Below are 19,077 nucleotides of genomic sequence, written 5' to 3'. Positions count from 1 at the left end.
GGTGACCCGTGCTTCCCAGCTGCCTTCGATAGCTCAGTTGGTAGAGCGGAGGACTGTAGAGGCATCTGCCAGGCATCCTTAGGTCGCTGGTTCGAATCCGGCTCGAAGGAGGCGAACATTTGTCATTTGTTGCTAAAATGACTGCAGCAGGTCATCTATCCCCGAAGTTAATCGCGTTTCAGTCACTCTGTTTTTTTAATACTTTTATTAATGCATTAATTTCTTATTATTGGAGCTTTGCAACGACATTTCTTTATTATATTTGTACATTTTTAAATGTGCAGTGGAATGACAATAAACTGTCTCTGTCTAAAATGAAGAACGACCTTTTGATGGAAAAATGCTGGAAAGAAACATTTTTAAACACAAAACAATGGATTAATTTGATCAAATACTTTTCTGATGCTGCTCGTTTTAAGGAGAGTAAGAAGAAACTTTGAAAACGGCTAAATGAACGTCCAATGATCTCGTCACATAGACAAAAACAACAGTTTTTCGAGAAAACAACAGTTCCCTGACCGGGAATCGAACCCGGGCCGCGGCGGTGAGAGCGCCGAATCCTAACCACTAGACCACCAGGGACCGCTGAGCGAATTGACACATCATCGATATTCATACTGGAGACACAGAAATATGCAGCTCTGTACATATATGTAAATATGTATACCAGCAACAGACATGAGGGACGTGGATCGAGGTAGATGAGAGAATGAGAGAGGAGAAACCTTGGAGATCTGCATCCAAACCATCTGATATCTCACATTCAACACCGCTGCTGTCCTCCGGGGCGGCGGTCATGTATCCGCGGGGTCTCCTTCGCCAAGTGTCCGGGCCGGTCCTTCCCCCAACAACACAAGATGATGTTTCTCCGGTTAAAATCCTGGAGCACCACCTGCAGCACCTGCAGCACCTGGAGCCCCTCCTGTCTATGTTTTCTATAAGTTTTTTTAAAAAAGATATTTTACTCCGTGGACTTTTACAAACAAAATAAAAACATACAAAACATCCTTGTGCATATAGCAATGCAATCAATTTATTTGTAATTTATTAATTTATGTTTTACTCTCTGTGGTCAGCCATTTTTTTCATAGGATACTTTAATTTATTGTCTCAAGCTTCCCCTAAATTAATTTTTATGGATACATCCTAAATTGAATTGGCTGTCTTGTAAACTTTTAGCTTAACAAAACTGATCATATTTCTTTTTTTTTCATGTGAAGCTTTATTGAGCAAGTGAAAAGTGAACAACAACCAAATAAATACTGAAAAATCCAAGAATTACATGCACAAAGAGTGAAATATCTGTTCCTGCTTCCACAATCATAACCATTAGGATGGATGACAGATTTTGTCCTGTGGAGGGAAATGCATGGAGGATATTAGCATTTTAGCATTAGCATTTATAGCATAGCCTTTCAGCATTTGTGGAACTGATGTTTTAGGATTACCACCACTGACTTTATTTGGTCTGCACTGTGCTCTACAGTTGACATATTTTCCACTAAGTTAGTTATAAAAATACATGAAAACTGAACAGTATTTAGGTTCATCATAAAATAATACATTTCAGTAACAGTGGATGGTAGAAGCTGGTCTGAGTGAAGAGTGGATCATCAAAGACCAAAACCATTTGGAGAAGCAGGAGAAAGGAAGCAGATGGATTATCGGGTCGTTACTGAGGGACAATGGAGACCTGTGTGATGATCAGAGGGGCCCCGTTTGTCCCATCCTTGTTATGACCCGGACCAAATAATGGGTGGAGTCTCTCAGTGAAGAAGCAGCCTGTGAAGGAGAAGATCAGAGCAGCAGCATGGACATCATAAAAGAAGACCAGACCCTCTTCATAATCCACAAACACCCCCAGCGTCTCCAGACCAGAGTTCAGAGATAATGGGACGGGAGGGGAAGACAAACCAAACAACTCGTTTTGATTCCTCACAGATACGGACCAGAATCCGGACCGGGGCGTCCGTCTGACGCAATCCGTCCGGGAGACGGACTCTTTGGCCACTCCTACAGTCCAGTTAGTCTTTCCCTTCACCTGGACCTCAAAGTAAAACCTCCCGGAGGAGAAGCTCTGCTCTCCTAAAAACATATTTAAAAGACATAAACCTGTTTGGGTCATGCGGGAGATTCCCCGCTGGGTTACAACAGCTCACTTGTTTCCCATCATCCGACAGGATGAGTTGGGATGAACGGTGTTTGGATCAAGAGTCACGTCCACGGCGTAGCGTTGGGCTCTCATCAGCTCGGCTCGGATCAGCAGCCTGGGAGTTTCCTTCTTCATCACCTGAGTGAAGATCTGCTCCAGCTGAGCGGCAGAGAGCAGACCCACTGCAGTCCGGTTCTGTCCACAGGTCACATTCTGGCATCTCTTTGCTGAACTAAAGGTCCAAATGTCCTCTATGATTCCCTTTGCCTTCTCTTCAGTTTCTCCTGTCAGAGCAGGGCTGTGACTGACTTGAGAGGATGAAATAAGTAAGAGAAACACGCCAATATGGCAATCTTTGCGCTTATAGTGAATCGACTGACTGGACCAGGAATTTCTGCCTCTGCGTTCTGGCGCAGAGCTGATCTCCTGAACTCGTCGAGCAGCTCGGCGATCAGAGTGTTGACCTCCAGCTCTGGTCGCGGGTAGAACATCTTTTCACACACTGGACACTGAAACGGGACATCATCACACACGTTTTCTGTGACGCAGTTCTTGCAGAAGTTGTGGCCGCACGGTGTGCTGACCGGATCCGTGAAGACATTCTGACAGATGAAGCACCGGAACTGGTCCTCAGATAGGAGACAGCTGGCCTGGGACATGCCTGCACGCCGGGACCTGAGGCGAGAAGGCCAGAAGGTGAGATGTATGAAACCCAACAGCACCGCTAGTCAGTGCTCTGAGAGGTCACCCGTCCAGCAACACAGAGACACACAGGACTGACAACAACTGCCTGAAGGCAGCTAATGAACCTGGCAGTCTTCAGAAGACGATAGGAACCTGGAGTACCCAGAGAGAACGCAGACATGCACAGAGCTGAGTGCAGAGACTGACGTCAGGAGTTCAGTTAAATCATCGACACATGAAAGGAACAGAGCGTAAATCTGGCTGGATCAGGCCGTCCCACAACCTGAGTGACTGTGACGGAAAGGTCACCGGGTTGCCATGACCTATAATGGGAAAGAGGATATGATAAAACTCTCAGCAGGTTGGTAAAGACAAAAGGTCAAATTAAAGCCGTGAAACACATTCCAGTCAAAGTCCAGAGCTGTTTCTGTAAAAAAAAAAAAGTTGATTATGATTGATTTATAAAACTAACAAAAAGGGTGTGAATACTTTCTACAGGTCCCGTAGAATCAGTGAAAGTTTGGGTTCCTTTCAGAAACTGTTTGCTTTCAGTCTTGTTAGTTTCACAGAGGAAACGTTTTGCTCTGATCTCAGTAAAATGTCCAGATAAAACAAACACGTTACTCATTATGTGTTTAAATTCCTCCGTCTGTCGCTGCTTCCTCTCCATTAGATCATATCACTGCAGGAAATATCGACCAGGCAGAAAACAAACATCCAAAACAGCAGATATGAGGTGGAACCACCTGGAGGGAAGCAGCCAATCAGATCAGAGGAAGGAACTGCAGCTGATCTCTGAAAACAACATCTGGACTGGATCCCATCTGATTTATGGAACAATGAACGTAGTTTATGCTGCTGTTATCCCATCAATAATCATCTGAAACATTTCAGCATTTCCACACAAAGCATGTTTGAACTCATATGAAACCGAACAGAACAGCTGAGTCTGAGGGAACAGAACCAAACAGAACCCAACAGAACCCAACAGAACCAAACAGAACCAAACAGAACAGCTGAGTCTGAGGGAACAGAACCAAACAGAACCCAACAGAACCAAACAGAACCCAACAGAACTGAACAGAACCAAACAGAACCCAACAGAACCAAAAAAAAAACAAACAGAACCCAACAGAACCAATCAGAACCCAACAGAACCGAACAGAACAGCTGAGTCTGAGGGAACAGAACCGAACAGAACCAAACAGAACTCAACAGAACCCAACAGAACCAAACAGAACCCAACAGAACCAAACAGAACCGAACAGAACAGCTGAGTCTGAGGGAACAGAACCAAACAGAACCCAACAGAACCTAACAGAACCAAAAAAAAACAAACAGAACCCAACAGAACCAATCAGAACCCAACAGAACCGAACAGAACAACTGAGTCTGAGGGAACAGAACCCAACAGAACCCAACAGAACCAAACAGAACCGAACAGAACAGCTGAGTCTGAGGGAACAGAACCAAACAGAACCCAACAGAACCGAACAGAACCCAACAGAACCCAACAGAACCAAACAGAACCCAACAGAACCCAGTAGAACCAAACAGAACCCAACAGAACCAAACAGAACAGCTGAGTCTGAGGGAACAGAACCAAACAGAACCCAACAGAACCAAACAGAACCAAACAGAACAGCTGAGTCTGAGGGAACAGAACCAAACAGAACCCAACAGAACCAAACAGAACCAAACAGAACAGCTGAGTCTGAGGGAACAGATGGGTTTCACTCACCTCCGATCAGCAGAGCCTCTGTGAGAACAGAACCCAACAGAACCGTGTGAACAGCTGCTGAGCAGCAAACTGAAAGTGAAAGCAGTTGTTACCTGCAGCTCCTCCTCCCTGAAGTTGATTCAGGTCCCTCGTTTCCTCGTTCCCTCGTTTCCTCGTTTCCTCACAGGGAATCAAACGCTCCAGTTCCCAGGAGCCCAAAATAGAAAAAAGCTAAAATCACTAAAGAGTTTCACTTCTTCACTCTGGAACATCCAACAAATGAACTATTTGTTCCTTCATTATCAGCAAACATCATGACAAACACTTTGGTGGGAGGAGTCAGTGTCCAACCTGAGTGACTGCAGATAAAATAGAAAATCATGACGCATGCAAATAGGCAACCATGATTTATTACTGACAAAATAAAACTATTTACAATAAAAGAGGAAAACCTGTCTGACAACTCAGAGGGTCCAAAGGAAGAGAAGTGGAAGAAAAACCTTCACATGGGGAAAGAAAGACCCTGGAACAGCAAAACCAACAAACATCAGCATAACATGCAGACATACAGAGAAGATCTGAGTTAGCATTGAGGCTAATAGCTGGAACAGCAGATGAGGCAGGAGGCGTGTCAGCGGCTGGCAGGTGAAGAAACCCGACAAACAGCTGGAATAACTGACCTGCTGACCATGCAGCTCCTGAAACATCTGGATTTCTGCAGGTCAGCTGATCAGGAGCGTTCTCACTCTGACTCTGGTCTGATTTAACCTCCAGCGTTCCTCTGGATCCTGCTGCTGTTTCTTCCAAACCTTAGAATCAAGCAGGTTATAAAGTTTATGGTTAGGTTTGAATTTATCTGAAATAATTTCACCGATAACAATCTCCCTTCAGTGCTGTCAAATCCAGAACGTTTAATGCTTAAACTTCACAGGCCTTTGCAGGCCTTCGCGATCTGTGGCAGCGCGTTTCAAGCATCAAGCCCATCCAGCCCTCTGACGCTGTGAAAGTGTGAAATTGTATCAGAGATGAACTGATTAATGAATGAAGTTTGATCCAATGCTTGGCGGGTAAAGAATGAAAGGGTCCTCATGCGAAAACATTCAAAGAAGCGTGAAGGGCTGAACATTTCTCTGCTGCAGGGAGACACCAGGACGCAGCGTCTTCATCCTGATGAGGGACGAACCGCAGAATCACAAAGCTTACAGGACAGCAGCAGATGGACCGCTTTTAAGAGGAAAGATACCAAATACTGAATGGAGAGACCATGGAAGAACAGAAACACACACACACACACACAAACACACACACACACACACACACACACACACACACACACACACACACACACCACACACACACAAACACGCTGTTCAGGTAACTGGATTATTTGTTTTGTTGTTTTTTTTTCAGGGAAAACCGGATCACCCGAAGAAAACCCAGGTTTGGAGGTCGGATCCAACAGTCGACTCGGTTCTGTAGATGCTGGTTTTATCTGGTCACCAGGAAACAGTGAGTGGATTTTATAAAAGTTCTGATGTTTCATTTTGACCTGTTGTCATGTTTGTTCTGTATGGTTTGAAAATGTGTATTTTGGGCTGATTATGCATCGAATCGGTCCGTTATGGTTTGGACCGATTGTTTAGTTTTGTATTGAAGGTTTTTTAGTTATTTTTAGTACAATGTGCTTCAGTTCCTAAAATCGTCCATCACAGACTCACTGATGAGTCTGTGATGGATCTCATGGTCTGTTGAATGAATCTGTGGGTTTATGTGAATTGATCAGGCCCGGTTTGACACAGGCCCGCTTCCTCGGCCCGTTGGGCCTTTGAGAAACGGATCATGTCATGTATTCAGCCTGGCTTCATCGCTTATCCCAGGTTTGTGAATCCTACTTTGTGAAACAGACTGGCTATGTTTCTGGGGATCACTGAGCAGGTTCTTTATGAGATCAAACATCTTGATGGGTTCAGGAGTCGCTTTCTGATACAGGACAGAATGGTTTGTTCCATTGGCGGCTCCAGGAGGAGCACCAGGCTCTCTGGATGGTCCCACCGCTTGCAGAGGTCTCTGTAAATGACTCGGTCCAGGCTTTTAATCTTCGCTGGAGACAAGTTTTCGAGACCCGCCTTAACTTGAGCCCAGAGGTTCTGGGAGAGACGCTCACAGACGGCATGATACTGCTGCCTCGGGAAGCACTGCCCTGTTTTCTCAATGATCTTCCAAATCAGCTCACCAATAAGGATCTTGACAGCCAACTCTTTCTCGCTTATCTCAGTTCTTCAACTGAACTTGAGGTTTCAGTCAAAAAATCTGAGGAGGAAAATGAAACCTCTTCTTCTTCCTCTTCAGATTCCTGCAGGTTTCCTGCTGTTGGCTGCCATCTATTGGGGCCGTTGGAACCGTCAGGGCCGGTGGGGCCATTGGAGCCGTTGGGGGCATTTGGGTTGTTGGGGCCATTGGGGGCATTGGGGTCATTGGGGCCTTTGGAGCCATGGGGGCCATTGGAGCCATTGGGGCAGTCGGCCACCAGTCAGCGTCCCGGGGTTCCACACTGATGAATCAGAGTCGTGCTCAGAGTCGGACCATACGTCGTCTTCTGCAGCGTTGTTTCCCCTGCTGCTGTCTCCAGACGGGATGAACTCCTCACATTCTGTCCTCCTCTGCCTGAAGAGTTTGGATATGGTTTCACCCACAGCTGAGAAAAACCTAGTGAGGAACGGTTTCTCCACAGAACTTAAAATATGTTTCATGAAACAGGAGACGACTGCGCTGTCAAATGTTGCCGTTTCGAAAAGCAGCAGGGCTCTGAGTTCATGGGGACACTTCAATGCTTTACAGATGCTGCTGTAGATTCTTGTAAGTTTTAAGGCTCTTTCTGTGTCTATTTGAACTTCTTCCTTCTGAACTTCAGCCCAGATTTTGCCTACGAGCCGTCTGTGCGTGGCCCCAGTGTTCAGAAGAGAGACGTTGATGTGCTCTTTGGAGGCTCTGAGGAGCTGAGAAATCAGCTCGTGCACCATGATGTTCACTACAGTCTTTGCTCCTTCCTCTTCTAAGTCTGCAGCCAGCTGCTGCATTCCTCAGATGACGGAACATATAACAGAGTTCCAGGCATGACGGACTCAACAGACGGATAAACCTTGTTCAAGTAGCCGTCCGACTGAGGCTGTAAGTTTTCTACCTCAGTAGCTTTGGCTGACTGATCATCGGATATAAATTCTCGTACAGACGTTACCTCTGAAACTTCGCCCTCAAATGAACTTTTCTCCAAATAAGGGATGTTTTCCTCCTTGTCCACAGAAGAGGATTTGTCTGTCGGTGAGACGTCGGAGGATTGTCTGCAGGAGTAAACTGTTCTCCCAGAGGGGTGTGAGCAGAGCTCTTCTCCTCTGGGCTTTCTGCTACACTCGATGGTGTAACCGTAGAGGAACGTCTGTGAAAACATTTAGTGAAAAACTTTTTGATCTTCCGTTTCAGACCTCTGACGTTGGTGCTGGGGAAGACGTTTGGCTCTGGTTCCTGAGTTCTTCGCTGCCTTCTGAAGGCGCCTCAGGCTGAGCAGCGGAGTCGGGTTTCCCGCAGTCGGCCTGGCTTCCTGGACAGCTCTTCAGGGACACCGTCCTGGCGGACTTGACCCGGTGTTTGTCCACTATCTGAAAGAGTGGAATCCTCTTGCTTCTGGGCAGAGATTTGCACATCAATGAAAAGAGTTCTCGTATCACAACAATGGCTTTTCGAACCACCGCATCCTTTCTGTACATGTCACTTATCTTCTGTATGTAATTCTCTGCAGAATCCTCGTCGTCGGAGGGAACTTTGATTTGACCCTCTCCGTCACATATTCAACAATTAACCTGTTTAAATCATCAGTGCTGTCGGTTCGGACCTCTTGTTTGACCTTCATACTTTGTGTGAAAGCTTCAGTGACGATGTTGCCTACAACGTCTTCCACCATCTCACACGTCAGTTTCTCACGCTGCAGTTTCTCCAGGATGGACGCCACGAAGAGCTCCATGGTGTCCCCCAGGAGCCGAGCCAGCTTCCAGTTGGTGCTCTGATCTGGGGATCCTGCAGCCAAACTCATCCATTGCTCTGGGGAGAGGTCGCTGAAGAAGCAGTCGACGGCGGGTTTCACGCTCTGCGTGGAAACGCCTGGTTCTGCGCTGGACGGAAACTCATGGCTGGTTCTGCTCAGTAAAATCACTTCTCTGTGTTCAGATCGACTCAGTGAAAGAACTGAAGAGAACAGATGAACTGAAGCAGCTGCCGTCTGTGTGACGTCGCTTCACACGTCACAGAGATCAAAGAAGCTTGTTAGAACTGCTGACGTCTGTGTGTGGGCGGGGCTTAGCGCTCTTTCTGGCGCGAAAACGTCAATCAGGGAAAAAGATCCAAAACAGGCAAAAAGTTTAAATGAATCACAGGAAATAAAAACACAACATATCTGCAGAACAGATATTCATCTCTGACATTTTAGAATAATCGGGACTCTGAGTTCAGCTTTAGTAAATATTTACATTCATTTAGTTTGCTTATGAAACTTTTATTTATTGGAAAATTCCTTCCGTATTTTTCACTCGTTACTAATATCTGGTCCTTCATCAGGGGCCATGCAGTGCCCAGAGAGCGCCACTGGATGGCGCTGCTGCACTTTTCCAGATTTAAACTGTTTGTTTCTGAACAGCTGAACTTCAACAGCTTCAAAGTGGAAATCAAACAGTTTTCTGCACATGGATCCGTTTCAGCTTTAACTGTCATCATTACGTTTTTCAGCTGATGAAAATCCAAAACGTCTGAAAAGTAACGCAACATCAGAACCGGTTCCCAGAGAGCTGAGCCCAAGAATACCAATACCGGAAAGTTGAGTGGAAGAAAAATCTCCCAAAAAAAAAAGGGGAGTGAGTTGTTTAGTGATTCAAAGTTTCCTTTTCATAAAATAAAGTTTTTATTTGTAAAAATAAAAACTTTATTTTATTTTGAAGGTGAGGAGAGGATCATCCCGGCTGAAGTTTCCAGTCAGATGATCTGGGTCGCCATGGCATCTGCTGGTCTGGTCCACTGGGTTCTGAAGTCCACAGTCGATGCAGCATCGACCAGAACCTTCAGAGACCTTTAGTCGCATGGCAACAGTGGTACCCTTCCTGATCCGAACGCTCAGAGGCTCCATGGGAGACGATGAGACTCCAGGTCCAAGAATAAGATGAGGCATCACAGGAACCAAACACCAACATGGTTTTATCCAGATGTGTGGACCGGATCAGAACCTGAAACCTGGATCCAAACATTTCAAGGCGAAACTCACTGATCATAAACCATCTGACAGGTTTACTGGGAAAGACGAGCTCTGTTCATCAGAGTAAAGGAAATGTTATTTATGTAGCACATTTTCAGCAACAAGGAAATTCAAAGTGCTTCACGGGAATTAAAAGGAAATACAAGCAAATTATAACAAACCAAAGAAAAAGAATCTGATGTTGATCTGAAGAACATAAACCTGAATCATCTGGTTCCATGTCTGGGTCAATTAGGACCTGAAATTAGGTCCTAAATTTCTGATCGATATTCCAGATAGGAATATTTATTCCAGATAATCCTGTCTGGAATAGGCAGGACTATTCAGATCCATGTGCCTGCAGGCAGAACAAAGAAGCTCCACAAATCATCCAGAAAGCGACAGCAGAACCGTCTGTGTGATGAAACCCGTCAGTCCCATCAGGATCAAACTCTGATCAAACAGGACGGATCAGAACCTGGAGATGATTCACACCGAGGATCCTCACATCCTGCAGGGACCAGTGCAAATAAAACACGAGTCTGAATCACTGCGCAGCATGAAAGAAACCTCAGCAGCCCTGAGGTGCTGTTCACCACTGGACCAGCAGGGGGCGACCAGCTTTCCATTGATAAATCAGTGTTTCATTTACTCACGTCTGATTTTACATTTGGTTTGGTGATCTGAAACAGTTAAGAGATAAATGTATTAAAATGAAACCAAGAGTTACCACTAAATCATGCAGCATTAAAAACAGGATCACAGGATCTTGTAACTCCACCAGACGATGGAGTTAGAAGAAATTCAAGATGCTACATTTAAAAGTTCATTTTCTCGATGAATAACAATAAAATGAAATGATGGATTGTGTTAAAAGAGCTTGGAAGTGGATTAAAAATACGCTTTTCTGGTGCAAGTTTATGAAAATAAAAACTTATTAAAACGGATGTTTTTATGTTTCCTTCGAAGAATTTTCTGACTGCTGTTTGTGAAAATGTGCTTTAGAACAAATCTTGACTGACTTATTCTTCTACTGCTTCTAATATCAGCTAATAAATCCTGGATCAACATTTATGGGAAAGAAGGATCAGAGCCGACTGGAGGAACCGGTGGAAGTTCTTCAGAAAGGATCCGTCAGCTGGCTCCGACCCGAAGCGCCGAGCTGATCTGTGGATCCGTTTCCTGTTGGCTTTGGTCACAAACTGCCGCTGAGATCAACTGTGGTCTCTGTTTATCTTCTGTGAAGATAAACGGCTCTGCATTATGCACAGCAAAGATTATGATCAGAATATTAAAACAAACGGAGATCAATCCTGAAATGTTGTTAAACTTAAAAGCAAATATCTGTATTTTCAGCTGAGTTGAGATCTACTGAAACTGTTGAATAACAATAATCAAAACTGAATGTTAATATTTATATGATAAAAGACTAAATGTTTATGATACCAACTGAAATATGTCTTCACTGCGTAACTAAAGCAGATTTCCTCACAGAAGATTCAGTCAATTATTCTGAGACCGGAACCCGGTTCCTCCATTATTACTATTAATATCGTCACAGTTCTGATTACAGACATTGGAGACATCCTCAAAGGAAGCGGATCCAAGAGGAAAACCATTGGACCAACCCATCGATACAATCACAACAGCAATTACCCAGAGTTCCCTGCTGTGAGGGGGGTCAGAGGTCGGGATGGTCAAAAATAGACAGGATCTGATCCTGAAATAAATAATCCTAGTTTTTATGTCACCTTCTTCACCAGCTGACAAAAAGTTCAAAATTATAAATATTTGAATTGCCTCAGTGTTTCAGTTTTCAGATCTTTAATTTAACTGCATTAAGCTGAAGGGGAAATTTTCTGTAAAACATTAAAAGTTACTTGAATAAAAGCACAACTAGGAAAGACCAGAATGATATAAAGCAGTAACATCAGCACAAAAATTATATTTTGCATTAGGCTCATTTAAATGAAACAAATGTATATGTATAATAAACAGAAGCGTCTCCAGCACTGAGCCCTGAGGAACACCAAATGGAGGTTCAACTCCAATAGACCTTCACCAAACCAGCAGCTGCAGCAGAGGAAATTCAACCATCCACCGCTCTCTCTCTCTCTGTCTGCATGACGGATCGGCCCCCAGCAGCCCCCAGGAGCCCCCAGCAGCCCCCAGGAGCCCCCAGCAGCCCCCAGGAGTCCCCAGCAGCCCCCAGGAGCCCCCAGGAGTCCCCAGCAACCCCCAGGAGTCCCAGCAGCCCCCAGCAGCCTCCAGCAACCCCCAGGAGTCCCCAGCAGCCCCAGGAGTCCCCAGCAGCCCCCAGCAACCCCAGGAGCCCCCAGCAGCCCCAGGAGCCCCCAGGAGCCCCCAGCAACCCCCAGGAGTCCCCAGCAGCCCCAGGAGTCCCCAGCAGCCCCCAGGAGTCCCCAGCAACCCCCAGGAGCCCCAGCAGCCCCCAGGAGTCCCCAGCAGCCCCAGCAACCCCCAGGAGTCCCCAGCAGCCCCCAGGAGTCCCCAGCAACCCCCAGGAGTCCCCAGCAGCCCCCAGGAGTCCCCAGCAGCCCCCAGCAGCCCCCAGGAGTCCCCAGCAGCCCCCAGCAACCCCCAGGAGTCCCCAGCAACCCAGCAGCCTCCAGCAACCCCCAGGAGTCCCCAGCAGCCCCCAGGAGTCCCCAGCAGCCCCCAGCAACCCCCAGGAGTCCCCAGCAGCCCCAGGAGTCCCCAGCAGCCCCCAGCAACCCCCAGGAGTCCCCAGCAGCCCCCAGGAGTCCCCAGCAGCCCCCAGCAACCCCCAGGAGTCCCCAGCAGCCCCCAGGAGTCCCCAGCAGCCCCCAGGAGTCCCCAGCGGCCCCCAGGAGTCCCCAGCAGCCCCCAGCAACCCCCAGGAGTCCCCAGCAGCCCCAGGAGTCCCCAGCAACCCCCAGGAGTCCCAGCAGCCCCCAGGAGTCCCCAGCGGCCCCAGCAACCCAGGAGTCCCCAGCAGCCCCCAGGAGTCCCCAGCAGCCCCCAGGAGTCCCCAGCAGCCCCCAGGAGTCCCCAGCAGCCCCCAGCAACCCCCAGGAGTCCCCAGCAGCCCCCAGGAGTCCCCAGCAACCCCCAGGAGTCCCCAGCAGCCCCCAGGAGTCCCCAGCGGCCCCCAGCAACCCCCAGGAGTCCCCAGCAGCCCCCAGGAGTCCCCAGCAACCCCCAGGAGTCCCCAGCAGCCCCCAGGAGTCCCCAGCAGCCCCCAGCAACCCCAGGAGTCCCCAGCAGCCCCCAGCAACCCCCAGGAGTCCCCAGCAGCCCCCAGGAGCCCCAGCAGCCCCAGGAGTCCCCAGCAGCCCCCAGCAACCCCCAGGAGTCCCCAGCAGCCCCCAGGAGCCCCCAGCAACCCCAGGAGTCCCCAGCAACCCCCAGGAGTCCCCAGCAGCCTCCAGCAACCCCCAGGAGTCCCCAGCAGCCCCCAGGAGCCCCCAGCAGCCTCCAGCAACCCCAGGAGTCCCCAGCAGCCCCAGCAGCCCCCAGGAGTCCCCAGGTGCAAAAACAAAGACAAACTCAAATGTGCAAAAGGAGGGAAGCTGAGGCCGACAGGCGGCAGAGTGGAGCAAGGCGACCCAGAAGATGGAGACGGCCAGGTTTAAATACTCTGCGTTCCAAATCAACGGACCAGCAACACCTGAAAGGGGCGGAGCTCCAGGGCAAACATCAAACGCCTGCAACCATCAGCGCCGATGGACGCAACACTCAGAAACCAGTCGGAAACTGAACCAGTTCAGACAGAGGCAGAAAACACCATGATGGAAAGTTATGATTACCATGGACACTGAATTATGGTTCAGTGTCCATAATTCACAACCAGACTGTTAGAGAAACATCTGTGAAGATTAAAACTTGGTATTTGAGCTTAAAACAATAAATAAACAGAAAAATAAAACAGTTTCAGATGAAAGAGCAATTCCCCAGACACAATTTATCTTTTTATTTCACCTTAAAGTTACATCATTGATTGATTCATTCAACAAACTCCTGATCCACTTGTTTATGGGAAGATCATGTCCCATAAACAAGCTTAAATTCTTTTAACAAGATTATTATTTTGTGCCTGATGATCAGAAATGAAATATTTCCACTGACCACTGGAATAAATAGAAACAATGATTCTGAAACAAAACTTTCAATAAAAATGAGTGAAAGCAACTCAAACTTTAACATCACTGGTTCAAACTGACACTAAGGCTCAATAAATAAACTTCAGTTTACACTCACCTGCACACACATTTTATATGCAATTCATTTTTGCAGCTTTTCATCCAGGAAACACATGTGCACATATCAAGTTCATTTCAAATAAATTAGACTTTTGTTTCTAAATAAAATAATTTAACCTCAAACATTAATAAGTGCGTATGACAACATACTGGTTGTTTTAGAGACGGCATTAAGATGTTTGTTTCCCTCCAGGTGCACCGATTTATCGGCCAGGCGATTTATTGGTGACAATTTTCTGAATTTTGGGAGATCTGTGATCGATTGATTTCTACATGTGAAGCCGATCAGCAAAGGTCTAAAGGTCAACCTCTCCTGTGAGAAAGAGAGGTCAGACTGACAGGCCATGCTTACAGTGAACTATAGTGACCCCCCTGTTGCCAATTCAGTGACTGTATTGAACATGTCAGACAAAACAAACATACTGACTAAAATCTGAATCATAAGTCAACGTTTTTTAAGAAATAATCTGCCATCAGCTGTTTGCTCTTTTAATCTTTCTAACACCCTGTTTGCCCTTGTTGAGTTCTTTTGAGATCCTGAGATAAAAAATGCTTCTTAACGTCAAACAACAAAAGATTTTAGGTAATTTAGCGCCATGCTAATGCTAACTGAATGCTTTTACTGTGAAATCGAAGGATTCAGTGTTTTCTGTGAAATGTGACTCTTTGTAGAGTTGATCTAAAATATTCTAATGATAATGCATCTGGGAAGCTGAAATACATGCAAAGCTGCATAAGACACTATCACACTGTACTGGCTAATGTTTGCAAAGCAGCAAATGATGGAGCAGCATTTGTTTTCCTTGGTGCTGATTGGCTGAACCCCAAAGCTTCAGCTGTAGCATTGGGACAGTTCCCACTGACTGCATCAACGCACATTCAGATGTATTTGGCGTTTGAACTGTTGAACTGGGCAGTTCAACAGTTCATAAAACGATGATTCTCCCTGAGAGGAAAGGAGCACCACGATCAGCCCAGACTCTGAACAAGAAACAAATGGACTGAAAAGAGTTCTGGAGGTTCTGTTGGATCAGCTGAGGCCCGTCGGTGAGGAATGGAGAGAAGGTTGAATGTTGGGAATCAGACGACTGAAGACTTTCTGCCTATGGAGAGACAGAGAAAGACATCGGTCAGGAAACAAAACCTTAATATGTAACCATGATGTTAGTGAATGAATGAATCACTTGGAATATTGATGAGTGAATGATGAGTTTAAACAGATTCTCCTGATCTAATGAAATGTTGCACTGGGATAAAATAATCATCTGTTTCCAGATTTAGGATGAGGGAGAACAAATGATGATGAGTTCAGGCGACATCGGTTTATTCTGTGTTCATGCAATAAAAGCATTTCAGGTATTTTTCCCATCATAATAATTAAATTAAGTTGCTTAGATCCAAACGTGATCCCTGGATGAGGATCCAAACATCAAGGATTTTTCACCATAACATTTAAATACTTAAAGCTTTTATTTTGGCCTTACATAAATGGACACATAATGTGAAATGTTAAATAACTTGACTGGATCAGGAGTTCAGTTTGTTCTGTAGCTCAAACTCAGATCAGTTTAAACTCCTGTCACTTTAATCACCAGGCTTCATGCTAACATGCTAACACGCTAACGCTGCTTAGCGCAGTGATTTTTGCTCAGTGATGGATCATGTTGTTCAGTTTAACTGGATCAGTTTCATTTGTCCAAATGCAGTGAAATAGAAACAATAAAACAATATTAATATGATAAAATAAAACACCTTATAAAAGGACTCACATGGTTTTTTCTTCTTCACTACAAAAGCAATGAAGAGAAAGATGAGAACAACAACAGCAACAACGGCGCTGATAATGATCCTGGTGTTTGGATGTTGTTGAGGTTCATCAGTTGGTTGGATGGGATCAGGCCCTGTGAAACAACAGCAGCAGGTTTTATAATAAGTTTCCATTTATACTATTAATAAAATGTTCAGTTTGTATCATGAATAAATTTAAGAGATTGTTAATCTACAAGCTAAATAATATCAATAAAGTTCAGGAGTTAAAATCCTGAAACGTTTTAAATGTTTTCAGCATTTTGCATGGAGGTTTAAATGACCATAAAACTTTTCTATGAGAGAATCTAAGGTTTGATCCCGGCTGCTTTAACTGGGACCAACAAGTAGATTTAGTTTATTTCTCCGTTTGTCATTTTAGCTTCAGACGTTTTTCCTGTTAGTGAGAGATGAAGGTCATCATCTGTTGACCTGAGTGATGGTCATTGTTTCAGCTCTTTCTGGAAGTTTCATCCAGATTAGAGGAGCATAAAAACTGAATGCTGCTTCTCCATGCCTGGTTCTGGTTCTGATGCCGAGCAGAACCAGAACCAGAAGACCTGAAGGTTGTTCCAACAGCAGCAGATCTTTAAGCCGTTCAGTGATTTATAAATATTTTAAAGTCTATCTGAGCTACAGGGAGGCAGTGGAAGGACTGGCCTAGTCAAAGCACCACTAGGACCAGTATGTACTGATCCAGCTGAGACACTTACCCTCCACCGTCAGCTTGAAGAATCGTTTGGTCCCGTTGCCATTGATGATCTGTCCATAATAAACTGCCGAATCTGTAGCTGAGAGACGTTTAATGGTCAGAGCGCCGGTGGTCAGATCCAGATCAAACCGGTCCTTTTGGGTCGGTCCGTCATGATTCCCGATGTCGAAGATGTAGAAGAGAACATTTTCCTCCCCCGTCTCTGGACCATTGGACCAGATCACCGTGTCCCCAGGTTTCAGCGGTTTGTGTTCCAGGCTGAGCGTCACGTTGTCACCGACCTTCCTGGTCAGATTTACTGCTGCAGCTTCTGCTGCTGCTGGTGCTGCTGCTGCAGCTTCTGCTGCTGCTGGTGCTGCTGCTGCAGCTTCTGGTGCTGCTGCTGGTGCTGCTGGTGCTGCTGCTGCAGCTTCTGCTGCTGCTGGTGCTGCTGCTGCAGCGACTGAAACATAAATAGATCACAGAGTTAAAACCTGGTTCTCCATTAGGTTCTAATTGAAACAGGGTGATCAGGATCAGCTTTCAGGGAATCTAAACAGTAATATGTTAATCCCAGGGAACGGATCCACAGAACCCACTCAGTTCACAGAACCGGTCCGTCTGTTTCCGCCTCAGCCACAGGAGGGTAAAGAACCCAAAGTGTAACTGCACTAAGACTAGCTCGACTTCAACAGAAAGTTGAAATGGAGTCAAGAATGAAAACGCGTTTGGTGAAATGTTTCCTCAAGAAACTGATCAATTTATCAATCATTTCATATTTACATCATCAGGTTGAGAAAATATAAAGTTAAGGGGAAATTTTGATAATTTATGGACAAAAATTATAACAATTCACATAAGTGATGAAAAGTAAAATCTGGCAAAAGAATATTTTTCCAAATGAGTTTTAATGAAAAACTGATGAAACTTAAACAGAAGCTGCAGATCTGAGTTTGGTTAAAACAGGTTTGTTTTGAAAATCCACACATTTTACGGACAATTCAGGGTAAAATTACTCAAGTAAAAGTAAAAAGTACACCATAGTAAAAATACTCCTAAAAGTACTTTTTTGTTTTGAAAAACTTACTCCAGTAAATGTTTCTCCATTAATCAGACAAACAGGCAGAAACACAAAAAGACTAAAATAAAAAGGATTTTATGTGAGAAATTTTTATTTCAAAGTTCTTCAGAGGTCCTGGATTTAACTCTCATCCGATCCGATTGGATCGGATCGGATCACCACTGTTAGAAAAATCATTTCTGTAGATTTCAATCTGAAACATTTTGTCTCTTGCTCTAACAGTTTTGGCCAAATCAGACGATGTGAGAACAATGGAGAGCAAAGTTATCTGGTTTTAAGCAGCTGCATCTGAAACATGCAACAGGTATATAAGGAGCGCCGTTCCATTCATGGGTGTGACTGCAGAAGCCACCACGCGCAGACGACTCGGAGATCCAGGCTGAAGGGGCCTGGACTGATGTCTCCTAGACAAGTTTATTCTTTTAAAAATAAATGCCTTTCCTGGGCTTAACATCACTGGTTGCCGTGTCCCCTAATTTTGTTGCGGCTTTCTGAGCCGGGCCGTAACAATAGCTTTAAAAACAACAATATCCTAAAGTGGAGAAAAGATGCGGATGAACTTCGAACCGAACCGACAGACACAGAAATAAGAACCAAAAAACTCACAGAGAAGCAGAACCGTCCAGAAATCCATGAGACAACAACGAGATGTTTTCACTCCGCGGGGAAACTTGCACCGTCTGAGAGGAACACCAGGACGCACCGCGACTCGCACACAGCTTCACACCGCCTCACGCCCTGTGATTCGCTCAGCTTCCGACATGATCATGTGGAAGGAGCTGTGATTGGCCAGCGCTGCCAGCGCTGCCAGTGGGAACAGCTCCTCGCTTTGGTGGGACAGGCACGTGCGGTGCGGTGAGGAGGTGAAGGAGCCTTGAGCCCCTTTCATCCTCCATGTCCTAGTGCCCTCTTTGAGGGTTTTTTTTGTTTTGTTTTTTAATTTTTTCTTTTTCGTCTGTATGGAAGACGGCCTGTTTGTGCCCCTCAGCAATAATATTTAGCTAAATATACTAATTTAGCCAAATAAACTAGTCTGGCCCTCCATCTAATAATGACTCAGTTTCTGCCTCCATGTTGATCACCAGGTCCATGGTGATCAACATGGACCGGTGATCTGTGCCTAAACTAAAATGGGCAAGAACATTTTGTTCATACACTAGTTTGTCAATAAAACCGTAGGTCTGACGTTGAAGTTAGAAAAACTGTTTCTATTTATATTTTTGGAATTGTCCTGCAATAGCAGAAAAAAACCCTCCTTGACCCTAAACACAGAAATGTTTCGGCTGCAGAGAAAATGACTACTGTAATCATTCTGCTAAAAGCCCGGTTCTACAGGCAGACTGAGTCGTTCCCACCGGCAGATAAAAAAGAATGTCTATTTTTATATTAGACATTCTGACAACGGTACCACCGACTGACTGCTGACT

General features: G+C 45.5%; 2 protein-coding genes, 2 non-coding genes and 1 pseudogene across 4 annotated transcripts; 2 read left to right on the top strand and 3 right to left on the bottom strand.

The window, feature by feature from the left end:
* Positions 1–22: 22 nt before the first annotated feature.
* On the top strand, positions 23–110 carry trnay-gua (transfer RNA tyrosine (anticodon GUA)). Its single transcript is given in 2 exon segments — positions 23–59; positions 75–110. It is a non-coding gene; the product is annotated as a tRNA-Tyr (tRNA).
* A 400-nt stretch (positions 111–510) lies between these two features.
* On the bottom strand, positions 511–582 carry trnae-cuc (transfer RNA glutamic acid (anticodon CUC)). Its single transcript has one exon. It is a non-coding gene; the product is annotated as a tRNA-Glu (tRNA).
* Positions 583–1,234: 652 nt separating this feature from the next.
* LOC129354039 (E3 ubiquitin-protein ligase TRIM39-like) lies at positions 1,235–4,615 on the bottom strand (annotated as a pseudogene).
* Positions 4,616–11,951: 7,336 nt separating this feature from the next.
* LOC129354041 (basic salivary proline-rich protein 1-like) lies at positions 11,952–13,386 on the top strand. The gene is made up of 2 exons (XM_055023526.1): positions 11,952–12,254; positions 12,298–13,386. Exons 1-2 carry the CDS (start codon positions 11,952–11,954, stop codon positions 13,384–13,386), a joined length of 1,392 nt encoding a protein of 463 aa, XP_054879501.1.
* A 382-nt stretch (positions 13,387–13,768) lies between these two features.
* LOC129354048 (uncharacterized) lies at positions 13,769–18,365 on the bottom strand. The gene is made up of 4 exons (XM_055023529.1): positions 18,257–18,365; positions 16,592–17,032; positions 15,842–15,973; positions 13,769–15,175 (listed from the first exon to the last, which is right to left on the bottom strand). Exons 1-4 carry the CDS (start codon positions 18,282–18,284, stop codon positions 15,153–15,155), a joined length of 624 nt encoding a protein of 207 aa, XP_054879504.1. The 5' UTR covers positions 18,285–18,365; the 3' UTR covers positions 13,769–15,152.
* Between the last annotated feature and the right edge of the window lie 712 nt (positions 18,366–19,077).

This window comes from Poeciliopsis prolifica, unplaced genomic scaffold (assembly GCF_027474105.1).
Source record: "Poeciliopsis prolifica strain line A6 unplaced genomic scaffold, Auburn_PproV2 SCAFFOLD102, whole genome shotgun sequence".
NCBI lineage: Eukaryota > Metazoa > Chordata > Actinopteri > Cyprinodontiformes > Poeciliidae > Poeciliopsis > Poeciliopsis prolifica.
This window is presented reverse-complemented; position numbering and strand designations above follow the sequence as displayed.

Bases quoted from the DNA above. Each gene is read 5' to 3' on its own strand.
- LOC129354041 (XM_055023526.1), top strand. From the start codon at position 11,952: ATGACGGATCGGCCCCCAGCAGCCCCCAGGAGCCCCCAGCAGCCCCCA. The intron at 12,255-12,297 runs GCAACCCCCAGG...AGTCCCCAGCAG, and splicing joins GCAGCCCCCAGGAGTCCCCA to CCCCAGCAACCCCCAGGAGT.
- LOC129354048 (XM_055023529.1), bottom strand. From the start codon at position 18,284: ATGGATTTCTGGACGGTTCTGCTTCTCT. The intron at 15,974-16,591 runs GTAAGTGTCTCA...GTTGTTTCACAG, and splicing joins CTTCAAGCTGACGGTGGAGG to GGCCTGATCCCATCCAACCA. The intron at 15,176-15,841 runs GTGAGTCCTTTT...GTCTCTCCATAG, and splicing joins AGTGAAGAAGAAAAAACCAT to GCAGAAAGTCTTCAGTCGTC.